This window comes from Boleophthalmus pectinirostris, unplaced genomic scaffold (genome assembly GCF_026225935.1).
Source record: "Boleophthalmus pectinirostris isolate CB_2022bp ecotype Guang Dong unplaced genomic scaffold, ASM2622593v1 HiC_scaffold_6, whole genome shotgun sequence".
NCBI classification, from domain to species: domain Eukaryota; kingdom Metazoa; phylum Chordata; class Actinopteri; order Gobiiformes; family Gobiidae; genus Boleophthalmus; species Boleophthalmus pectinirostris.
The window spans coordinates 35,040,710-35,053,613 of NW_026571447.1; the positions used below are offsets into that span (position 1 = coordinate 35,040,710).

Below are 12,904 nucleotides of genomic sequence, written 5' to 3' on the forward strand. Positions count from 1 at the left end.
TTCCCAGGCCAGAGAGACATAGTCCCTCCAGCGTGTCCTGGGTCTTCCATGGGGCCTCCTTCCGGAACATCTCCCGACGGAGGCGCCCAGGAGGCATCCGGAACAGATGCCCGAGCCACCTCACCTGGCTCCTCTCGACGTGAAGGAGCAGCTGCTCTACTCCGAGCTTCTCCTGTGTGACTGAACTCCTCACCCTATGTTGTCCTGTTGGCTTCATCAAGCCAGGACCTGTAGTGTGCACTGGGGCGGTTTGCAGTTCAAGGCCATGGTTCTCGACCAGAAAAAGGTGTCTTGCCCTCTCCAGGTGGGTGGAGAGTCCCTGCCTCAAGTGGAGGAGTTCAAGTATCTTGGGGTCTTGTTCACAAGTGAGGAGAGGACGGAACGTGACATTGACAGGTAGATCGGTGCAGCATCTGCAGTGATGCGGTCGCTGTATCGGACCGTTGTGGTGAAGAGAGATTTACCGGTCAGTCTTTGTTCCTCCCCTCACCAATGGTCATGCGCTTTGGGTAATGACTGAAAGGACGAGATCATGGATACAAGCGCTCGAAATGAGTTTCCTCACCCAAGTGCCACACATTTATGGGAACTTCTGCAACAGACTTGGGAAGAACTTTCTGAAGAATATTTGATTTCTGTTGTAAAAAGAACAAGCCACGAGTGTGTTCAGCTGCTATATCTGACAAAGGTGGACACCTTCATGAATCAAAAGATTAGAATATGTTTTGGTCAACGGTAAACTGTAAACAGAAAAAAAAAAAAGTGTGGTGTTCTAAAACTTTTGGTCGGGTAGTGTATATCTTGTAGCTCTTAGCGTGCATTGGTCCACAATATGAATTAACTTCTAATAAGCAATCATGACTAAGAACTGTATGCACAAGAGAAGGATGCAAATATTTACTTATTACATCAATGGAAGTAATAGACATTTCCAGTTCATGTATATAATTTCGGAGAATTGAGGGCACTGTCAGGCTGGGCTAGAACGAAGAGTCCCATGATCTGCATTTGGTCCATGAGCCACGTATTGGAAATGTCCTTGAGTTTCCTTGTGTACATACTGTTTGTGAATCAGCTCCTGTGGTCTCTCTTTTGGTCTTTTGACAGCAAAGTTTGGGGCAGACCATAGATGTACTGAAAAGTTTTTGAAAGTTTTAGTCAGGTTTTTTTTTTTTTTTTCTTTGGTTGACCACTGCCCAAAAAATAATATTCATTTGGTAACGTTTGATCAGATCAACATTTATAAACTCAGATTAAATTTTTTTATTTGTTTTTTATTGATTTAAACTATTTCCTTTTGTTTTGTTGCAGCCCAAACTTGGTTCCCTCCAAATTCACCATGACCGTTATGATCTTCATTATGATGGTCAGCTTCTACTATTTCTCCAGACACGTAAGTTTTGCATCTCTGCTTTGACTCTGCTTTTGTATTTTTGTCTTCACGGAGATGCCCGGAATGCCCCACAGTATGGCATTAAATGCAACTATCTTTGCTGCAGGTGGAGAAACTGGCGCGGACTTTGTTTTTGTGGAAGATCGAGGTTCACGAGCAGAAGGAGAAGGTTTATGAGATGAGACGCTGGAACGAAGCTCTGGTCACAAACATGCTGCCAGAGCACGTGGCCAGACACTTCCTCGGCTCCAAGAAGAGAGACGAGGTAGACATTCTTATGTGTCTAATGTGTATTTTTAAATATACATAGTCAGATTTATGTTATTTTGCTATAGAAAATATCACAATACAGAAAAATACTGAAACTACTTTTTACCACTGACACAATTTTCCTAAAGCAGTCGTACTCCCATTAAACCCTCTGTAAATGAACCATATTGGAGAGAAAAACTAAAATAAGTTTTTAGTGTCAATAATGAGCCATAGATTTCATAGACTTCATAGATTTCACTTTCTACAAATCAAATCTTATACAAAAAAGAAAAGGTAGTGTAAACAAAATGTACACAATAAGTATTGAGCTTCAAAAATATGATTCTTTCTATAATTATCTAGTACAGGGGAGTCAAACTCAAGTTCACAGAGGCCAAAATTAAAAACAGGGGCCAAGTCGTGGGCCAAACTAAATATTTATTGAAAAATTTCAACAATATCTGCATGTTTTCTCTTCTTTTGAGATATTTAATGTTAAACCTTTTCTTATTAAAATAAATGTTTAATAATAGTTTTGCTTAAACATTGAATCCAGAACATATAATAATATAAAATAATAACTTTTTTTTTTAACAAATAATGTCTCTGTAGTAGAGGTAAGATCTTAAGACCGAGCCCAAGCCCGACCCGGGTCTAAAATGTCAATCATTACTTCGGGTCGGGTCGGGCTCGGGCTTCAAATAAATATATGTTTATAAAATGTATGCTAAAACGATGTGTGGATACTAAACTAAGGAATACTTGTTATAAAATAAATAATATGGATAAAACAGAGAAGTAATGTAATGTAATTGCTATTTAACTACTAAACAGGATCCGCAGAGCCAGAGCTCTGCGCACGTGAACGCCCCCTCTTCATTTAATCATCTTCCCCTCCGCAAGTCTGCATCTATTTTGACCTGGTGTCCCCAATATGGAGGAGCAAGAAGTTAAACTAAAGGCAGGAGAACTGAAAAGACAAACACGCACCGGTAAGAGTGAGGTGTGGAAAAGCTTCAAATTGATTGTTGAAAATGCTACAGAAACTTGCGTTGGCTTCGCTGAATGTGGCGCTTTGCTTTCATACGAGAGCAAAAAGACTGGCACCTCGACGCTGAGCACTGCTCCTCCTCCCGAGTCACAAATAAAATATGACATTTCGGGTTTGCTTCGGGCTCGGGCCTGCAAATCAAGTTAATTGGTCGGGCTCGGGCCGGGTCGGGTTTTAATACCCGCGGGCCGGGTCGGGTCGGGCTGGATTTTTTAGGCCCGATCTCACCTCTACTCTGTAGCCTATCTGCAGCCAGCGGGACAGTTCTATTAAATATTTGAAACTATCTCGTGGGCCAAATTTGGCCCCCGGGCCTGAGTTTGACATGTCTGACCTAGTAATTATCATGACCATAATACATAATAGGTTTTATTCATATTTGTTTAACATTTTGCACCTTTGCATTGGCATTTCTCCTGTTATTTTATACATGGAAAACTGAATCCCTGTTTGGAAATTGGAAAATCTGTGTAGTTATCACAGTATGAAGCGAACAGATTCTTGCTAATGAAGGCAAAAGCATTCAATTGAAGTCAAAGTGCATTATTTCATAGAGCATTGCAGTGATTTTTAGAATCAAAATCAGAATTTATTTGTCATTTCAGTATTAAAAAAACTCACAGAAACGAAACACAGCACTCAGGTCCAACTCAACAGCAACATAAATAGTAATAGAAATAAATAGTTTAAAATAACGTATGTCAAATACAGTCTTTAAAAACAGCCCCCACCTGCCCCTGTTTTCTAAAGTGCTTTCCAAGTCAGTGCTATTTTGTAAGGTGCATTAGTGTCCAGGGTTTCTGACAGAATTGATCTGCCTAACAACATCAGGATAAAAACTGTTCAGGAGTCTGGTGGTTCTGGCCCGTAGATAATTGTCAGGTGATTGGTAGTAAATTAAACAGACTTAAAACCAGGGGGGACAGAGCCTTTTCTGTGACCCTAAACTCATGAACACCCCACAGTGGAGTGTTTTAAGTCTCATCTAAAGACCCACTTTTACTCTCTGACTCTGATCCCATGAGTTGTATGGTCCTCTGTGTTTTTAAATGTATTTATTTAATTTTAATTTGTATATTATTTTATTGATTTTATTTGTTTATTGCTATTTTATGGCTTTTATTTATTTTATTTAGTATTTTAGGATTGGCGGGGGTAAAATGAGTATTTATACCCTCTGTTGGTTTTTTTTATACTTTTTGTTGTTTTTAATGTTATCTTTATAAATGTAGCACTTTATTTATATAGCACATTTTATCAACAAAATAGTTTCTAAAGTGGATTTGGGTTTTCTTTGCCTCTGCAGGAGCTGTACAGTCAGTCGTACGATGAGATTGGAGTCATGTTCGCTTCCATCCCAAACTTCTCTGATTTTTACACCGAGGAAAGCATCAACAACGGAGGCATCGAGTGTCTGCGCTTCCTCAACGAAATCATCTCAGACTTCGACAGTGTACGACATATGTTTTAGATTATATGATTTCAGCTACATTCATTATTCCCCCTGTATTTTATGTTAACTGTGTGACAGATAGAATAGAATAATATATAAAAGTGCTCTGTAGCCTTCTGTAATCTCCATATAGTAGTTATTAGTTTGCTCAGAATGCTCCAGAGTATGACATTATTCATAGTTATCTTTAATACTGATGTAACAATAACCAAAATATCGTGACATCATATCGTCAAAAATTCTCACACTAATATTGTGGACCATCACAATATATTGAATTACAAATCTCTTCTCTTAAATTAAGAGTTATGGTGCAGCAATAACAAACAAAAAAAACAGAGGGAACTACATAGACCATGATCCTTTGCTCCATTTCAGTGAGACTACATGAAGAAATAACAGTTATAATCACTTTTAAATCTTAGTTCTCAAGTTCTCTAACTAAGGCATTTTAAGAGGAAAAAGTATATATCGTAGTGTGAGATGCATATCGTGAAAATATTGTACCGAGAGATTTCGTTACATCCCTAATCTTTAATTGCAAATGTTTTATTACATAGAACGACTCCTGTCCACATTAGTACATATTCGAGTTGTTTTCGTTGTGGATGCAGTATTCGTCCACACTAATCCGATGGAAAACGACTTCAGAGATGGAACGATCTGGTGCCGTCAGCTCCCACAAATCCATCTGAGTACAGATCTGATCTGGCACTGTGTGGACACCTGAAAACACTGATACGCTGATGTAGGAGCTCTAGTTGCGTCTTTATTGGACCACGTTACTTTGACTTGCACCTTCCTGATACGTTGGGTTTGTGGCATTGGTCGTGTGACGCTATTGCAGAAAACAGTTTAAACCAATCAGAGACAAACGGGAAACAGTGGAGGAGTTAGAACTACTTATTACTTTCACACTTGCCATCTTCCTCAGCTCAAAATCGGCTGCTGCAACTTCAGACACGGTGCTCCACTTCCTTGTTTTTACTGCCCACGTGACGTCGTGATGATGTGACGCCAGCCTAGTCATGTAACTAGTGTTTCAGGCAGTTTTTGCGTTACTGTGTGGATAGGGAAGGCTTGCGGACACAGAAACGACGTGTCTGGATGCAAATCGTTTCCAATACGCGATATGGTTCGTTTCAGTGTAAACGTAACCTCCCCACAGATCTGACCTGTAACCTATCTTGAAGCCATATTGTAGATAACTTGTAGGTAACTTGTTCTTATAATATATATATTTTCTCTGTCTGTTTTTTCAGCTTTTGGATGAGCCTCAGTTTCGGTGCATCACTAAAATCAAGACGATCGGCAGCACGTACATGGCAGCGTCCGGGGTCACTCCAGACGTCTCCAATGGATACTCATGTGTCAAGGTTTGCACTTTTTAGCTTTTCACCATGTTATAATCTAGTTGTAGGTTTGTCTTTCTTTTCTTTTTTTACTTTTTAATTGTGCTTTTTCAAAATTTTAGAACAGTCAGTCTGTGGGGATCTACAAAAAAATAGAAAAATAAAGTACCTCATACTTTCGAGTGGGTTTTGTAAATAGACCATTTGGACCATCGCTTTTAAAATTTACCAGCTTTCAGTCTCAAATAATAGGTTATTTTTTCCATCCCATAAATTTCCTCCATTATCTGTCCATCGCTGTAATTTTAAAGAGTCATCCTTCAGCCAATTTCTTTTTATTACTTTCTTACTGGCCAAGAGCATCACTTTAAACAAATGGAAGTCCTCTGTTCGAATGTTGTTTTTATGCAACGAGCCCAAGTACATAACACGTGCGTCATTGTGTATTTTATAGCCAAATACCTCTTCCATTACAATTGCAATGTTTTCCCAAAAAGATTAAGTTTGTCTTTCTGAGTAGTACCAGATCTGAATCAAGTTTTGGACTGTTCAAGGTCTAATCCGGGGTGAAACCAGGTCTAAAAGTGGACTATCATTTCCACTGTAGTTCTAAACAAGCAATTATCCAAAGGAGGACAGAGAAGTGGAGACAATTAACTCTAAATTAGGCAAACCCACAAACTGAAGAGCTGTTCAAGTACCGTCTGAAGGAGCACCTGAACCACCATTTGAGAAACACTGTATTATATTATATTTACGGTAGTTATGTTTTGTTTCTTTCATGCATGTCCGGTAAATTGGTCTGTCTTTCTCAGAACTCTAAACTCACATGGCCTCTTGTGCGCTCATTATTTTGATGCACATTGATGTTTTTAGTTTCATGCAAATATATTCACTTTAAGAGGCCAACAGGCTTAAGTATTTCCAGTGGTGGAAGGTAACAAAGTACAGAAGTAAGTACAAATTTTACACAACTGTAAATTATACAATGGATACTTTTTACTTTTACTTCACTACATTTGAGAGCAGCTATCTGTACTTTCTACTTTCTACATTTTAGATCTGGGCTGAAAAGTAAAAGGTATTTTTCTTTATAATGCAAGTCCTGCTGAAAAGGCTGAGGCTTTTTTAGTCATAATATTTTTATTGAGCCAAAAAGGGAGCACAATTCAAATTGTACAGGAGGGCCCGGTCAAGCAGAAGTAAACATCAAGGCCAAAAATTCAAGTTAATACATCTGATATAAAAATGTATTGAACAGATACATATGTACTCTAGTTTATGAAACTGTTTACCTTTTTTCTGTACCATTTTTGGTTTTAAAGTTCCATATGTTTTAAACAGACCATGTATGAAACATGGAACAAAAATTATTTCCCAAATTTCAAAGACCTGCAAATCATGTAAATAAATGGATGTATTTCATCATATCTTGTGTTATTCCATCTTTGAACTGTTGATGAAGGTACATGATTTTAAAATTATAAAAATTTGCTTGGAAGGACTGACATATTTTATAGAAATAGCTTCCTTTCATTTTGAAGTAATATTAAAGTATTCAGAAGAAAAAAGCGACAAATTATGCAAAATCATGCACCTTCTACTTGCTTGTACTATTTTCCCTCCGTTACTTTTCCCTCCGTTACCATGATCTTTCTTAATAAAAAATCTCATTACTCAAAAAGTAACAGGTAAGTAACAGTGAGAGCCACTAGTTATCACTGTTTGTATTTATTGCCCAAAAAGTGCTGCATATTTCATTCCCTCCGTTACCGACATGAGTTTAATTTTTTGTCAACAACTTGAAAGAATATCACAGGTTTAACTTTACCCTGTTGGAGTGTAACTCTTTCCTACATTCTGATATCTTTCTTATTTCAATAGTCCCTCTAGTTTCTGAATAAGAGCTATTTGAATGTAAAAAAATCTGCCTGTTTCCCTCCGTTACCACTTGACCGGACCCAGGATCACCAGCGCTCAATACTTTTTGGTATATAAAAGTTAAAATAAAAATAAATTTCACAAACTGAGAACAAACATAGTAACATATATCTGTGAATTTGGAGATGTTATTCACATAGTTACAGATTCTAAAAAATAAATAAAAGGTTGCCACACTTTCTTAAATGACATTAGTTTATCCTTTAACAAATATCGTATTCTCTCTAGATGTAAAATGTTAACAAGATCTCGGAGCCACATTTTACATTAAGAGTAATTTCTTAGCATTAATAAGACAATAAGAAATGAACTGCTTTTGGGCTGATGTCAGGTTACTAAATACTTCTGATGTAAACAAGGAAAATTAACAAGGTTTCCAGCAATAATGTCATTTTAACAATCTGCGATATTGTATTAAACACATCAGACCAGTAGTCGGCCACTTTTGGACACGAGAAAAATGCATGGTATAACGTTGCATCAAAGGAAATCCTGAGACTTTTTATTTACATTTTTTTAGCACATTTAATTTGGAGTTTCTTGTCTGAACTTTGAGCAAACCAAACACACAAAAGCAGCTGGAAAAATAAGAAATCAGTTGAATCACTTAAAATCTGCCAAATTATTTTTCAAAATCACTGTATTTCATCCTTTAATTGTGAACTGTTGTTAATGTTAATTCTAAAAATCTCTGCAAAATAGTTTTACTTTTTACTCTTAAAGTGCATTTTTAAACAGGTACTTTGATACTACTTTTAGGGCCTGTTTATACGAGAATGCTTGCGGGTAAAAACGACAAAATATTTTATCGGAAGTGCCTTTTGTTTAGACGGTGATTGCGTTTTTGGGGTTTAAAAACGCAAAAAATCTGAAGCCACCCTCCAGAGTGGAAAAGTTGAATACACTCCGCCATAACTTTTTACCTTTTGTATTTGTATTTTTACTTAAGTAACAAAATTTAATACTTCATCCACCACTGGTTATTTCCAAAACATAAACAATAGATTAATACTTCAAGAAATGCTGAAGTTATAGTAGTTCGAAAAACAAGTGCAGTCTATGGGATCTTTATGCATCTCGTGTCTGTTCTGAAGTTGTTTGTAATGAGTTTGTTGTTTGTTTTGTTTTTGTTTGGATCAGAAGGAGGATCTGACGGACCGCGAGCGCTGGCAGCATTTGGCCGACCTCGCAGACTTCGCTTTGGCCATGAAAGTCACGCTCATGAACATCAACTACCAGTCCTTCAACAACTTCATGCTACGAATAGGTACTGACTGAAGATTTCACTTTTGACAGACTATATTTATTTTTATTATTTATTTAAAGGTCCTATATTATGCTTTTCTGGACACTCAAAGACGGTCAAAAGAGCAATAAGCAAATAGTACTGTAAATATTAAAGCAGTGAATCATATTGAGAAAAGTTAAGCATTAAAAGCTATTCTAAACAGATGGGTGTTGAGAGTTTTATTGAAGGCGGTGAGGTCAGTGCAGTCGCAGAGTTGCTGAGGTAGTGAGTTCCAGAGGATGGGGGTGGTGATAGAGAAGGCTCCATGTCCCCAGGGTCGGAGCTCGGTCCTGCAAGGGAGAGACAGGAGGTTTGCGTCACAGGAGCAGAGGGACCGGGATGGAGGAGGTGTGGAGGTGCAGCAGGTCTTAGAGGGAGGATGGGGCCTGGATGTGGTGGATTTTGATGATTGTGAGCTTTAACCAAGCTCTGGGGTCAAGTCAATAGGCCGAGCTCAATGACGCATGACTCCAGATTCTCCTTTAACCCAGTGAGGTACTTCCAGTGGCTCCGGGTCGATTGAGCATCCACAGTAGTGCTCTTTTCTCCCGCAGGCACATGCGAGCGTACGCACGGAGCACGGTCTTGTGTATCACGTGGTCGCTTTGACCAATCAGAGCGAGAGGAGCTAGAGCAGAGCAGAGCCAGAGCTAACGATTAGAAAGCGTTTTTTAAGACAGCTGAAGGATTTTGAGCTGAGAAAAAGTTTATGATCTAAAAATAGGTAAAAATTGCCACAACATCGACATTTTTGAAAGTTGAAGGTGCCCTGTCAGCTGAACATGAGCAGTTTGTGATTACATTGCGGCATATGAGAAAAATCCTTTCTCAGCCCAGGGGATTTTTTCCGCTGTAGCACCAGTGAGTGGCCACTACATCAGCTCGAGGCAGCTACAAGCAGCAACACCCTATCCAGTTATTTAATAGATCCATGGCTTAAAGTCATGTTACAATGCATCAAAAACACACCTGGAGCTGTGTTTTGTTCAATTCTCACATGTTTGAGTAGTCCATTATTATTAGCAGTGTTGGGAAGGTGACTTTTTAAATGTATTCCCCTACAGATTACAGATTACACACCACAAAATGTAGTTTGTAACGGAATCCATAAAGTTACTTAAAGTGAGTAATGTAATCTGAACACTTTGGATTACTTGGTTTGCTGTAGAGCAGCAAAGACCAGGAAATCTTCCCATAAGATGTTTTGTCTGTTAAAAGAAAATAAAAAGCACAGACTTTACTTTAAAAAATTAAAAATATTATTGATAGAGCAAGAGGAGACACGGTCCACACAGCATGATTTAGTCCTGTTAAATCCTGTTTGAGACATAGTTTAGACCTGGTTTTAGTCCTGGTTTAGTCCTGGTTTAGTCCTGGTTTAGACCTGGTTTAGACCTGGTTTGGACCTGGTTTTAGACCTGGTTTGGACCTGGTTTTAGACCTGGTTTGGACCTGGTTTAGGCCTGGTTTTAGTCCTGGTTTAGTTCTAGTTTAGACCTAGTTTAGACCTGGTTTTAGTCCTGGTTTTAGTTGTGGTTTAGACCTAGTTTAGACCTAGTTTAGACCTAGTTTAGACCTAGTTTAGACCTAGTTTAGACCTGGTTTAGTGTCCACCTGGTTTAGTGGGATTACCAAAAAAAAAAAAATCCATTTACCACTCACTGAAACAGTAACTGTAACTGAATACAGTTACTCATAATTTGTACTCTGATTACGTAACTCCGGTACATGTAATCTGTTACTCCCCAACACTGATTATTAGGCATTCCACATTCTACTTTCTGTAATACTACTGTTTCCTATTTGAGAAAAAAAGCCCAAATATGCAGACTTTGTCCATTCAAATGTGTGTGACTGAAACAAAACAAAACACAACTCCAGGTCTTGATGCGTTAGATAAAACAAGAGCGGTAGAGCACTTCACTGCATCTTAAAAGAGTAAAAAGTATCAGTACAGGTGTTTTACGAGGGTTAAGGCAGTGGTCTTGGAACAGGAAAATGTAAAAATGGGTAAGGTAGAAACCCGAGGCACTCCGACTGAATATATTAAAAGTCCTTTATTACATGAAGGGACCCCAACGTGTTTCGACCAGCAGGATCGTCGAAACACGTCCCTTCATGTAATAAAGGACTTTTAATATATTCAGTCGGAGTTCCTCGGGTTTCTACCTTACCCATTTTTACATTTTCCTGTAAGGGTTAGGGGTGTGCAAAAATATCGGAATATCGATATATCGTATCATTTAATGTAATGATACAGTATCGATATCGTGGGCTGCTGTATCGATATATCACCAAGAGGATTTTTAGGTGTGTTTTACTAAATTATTTTGTTACAGAGCTACAGTTTTTTTGCTTGTGGAGTGAAAGGAAACTCATTTATGCGACACATTTGACATTTTTTACTGTTTTGATGATTAAAATGTTTGTGTTTCATATGAACTTTGCACAAGAAGTTATTTAACAAAGACTTTTAGTATCACAGCCACGATTTTGCCTTTATTTTTTATTGAACCGTATCGAATCGATTTGAAATATATCGTATCGAATCGAAAGTGCGCTGTATCGAGATATGATATCGTGGCCTGTGTATCGAGATTTGTATCGTATCGGCAACTTCTTAATGATACCCAGCCCTAGTAAGGGTAATTTTCTGTTCTAAGACAACTCCAGGTCTGTTTGTGATGAGGAAACAACATTATAACACAGATCAGAAAATAGTGTAATGTGGAACTTTTAATTATATTTTTTAATACTGTCATTGTATCTCTAGTTAAAGTTAACATTTTACCCTCATCATTATCGAATTGTTATGTATTTTCACTATTGCACATATAAATATAATGACATAGAGACACTTTACACTTGTTCAGATAATAAAAAAGCTTTAACTGTTCAAACTAAACTAGTATTTATTTATTTTTTTTTCTTAAATGCGTCCTCTCTCAGGTCTAAATAAAGGGGGGGTGTTGGCTGGAGTGATCGGTGCCCGGAAACCTCACTACGACATCTGGGGAAACACTGTGAACGTGGCCAGTCGCATGGAGTCCACCGGAGTCATGGGCAATATACAGGTTTGGATGAAAACCACCACAGGCTTTAGTTTTTCAGTGGGAGATAAGTGAAGTTTTCTTTTAGTTCCAAGGTTAAATCCACTTTGAGTCATGAGTTGGACGTAGAAAACCCTGTGTCCTGTCAATCATAACATTTTTGCACTTTTTTTCCCCCTTACGACCTCTTGTATTTAGCTGAGATTTTTTAATTACTTATTTTTCCATTTTATTTTTATTTGTACATTTACATTTACCTTTCTCTTGCTATTTTTGCTGCTTATTTAGAATTTATTATTACCATTTATATGTTTGTGGATCAGTAAATTTTGTCTAAGTCTATAGTTTAAAGTGGAACATAACTAAACCTATATTCCTGTGTTAAAATTGTAAATGGGCCGTTTCAACCAAAAAACACCAATTTAATTAAATGAATCTGTGTATCATTCTTTCATTTGTTTTTCAATATAAAAACAAAAATAAGAAAACAAAAAAACAACAATTTTCTCCTAAGCCAAAGTGAAAAAACGGATAATGATTTGTTTTTTCAGTTTTCGATTTTGTGTTTAAATGAATAATGGTCCCGGTCTCAGTCCTTGTTTGGTCCTGGTCTCAGTCCTGGTCTGGTCCCGGTCTCAGTCCTAATCTGGTCCCGGCCTCAGTCCCAGTCTGGTCCCGGTCCGGTCCTGGCCCGTCCTGGTCCGGTCCCGGTCTAAGTCCCGGTCCCGGTCTAAGTCCCGGTCTAAGTCCCGGTCTAAGTCCCGGTCTAAGTCCCGGTCTAAGTCCCGGTCTAAGTCCCGGTCTAGTCCCGGTTCAGTCCCGGTTCAGTCCTGGTTTAGTCCTGGTTTAGTCCTGGTTCAGTCCTGGTTCAGTCCTGGTTCAGTCCTGGTTTAGTACTGGTTCAGTCCTGGTTCAGTCCGGCGTCACAGTTTAAGTCACAAATTATCCGTTTTTTACCATTCTTCATTTAAACACAAAATCAAAAACTGAAAAAAACAAATCACTATCTGTTTTTTCATTTTGGTTTTGGAGACAAATAATGAAGAAAACAGTTGCTTTTTCGTTTTCATATTTTTGATTTTATATTGAAAAACGAATGAACGAACGATACACCTCTTCCTCTT

At 38.1% G+C, this 12,904-nt stretch overlaps 1 protein-coding gene across 1 annotated transcript in view; it reads left to right on the forward strand.

The window, feature by feature from the left end:
* adcy3a (adenylate cyclase 3a) overlaps window positions 1-12,904 on the forward strand; it is a 76,478-nt gene that overhangs the window by 56,074 nt on the left and 7,500 nt on the right. The window contains 6 exon segments of the mRNA XM_055163795.1: window positions 1,312-1,393; window positions 1,500-1,658; window positions 4,003-4,149; window positions 5,412-5,525; window positions 8,583-8,709; window positions 11,680-11,804. Coding sequence (XP_055019770.1) covers window positions 1,312-1,393; window positions 1,500-1,658; window positions 4,003-4,149; window positions 5,412-5,525; window positions 8,583-8,709; window positions 11,680-11,804 — 754 coding nt within the window.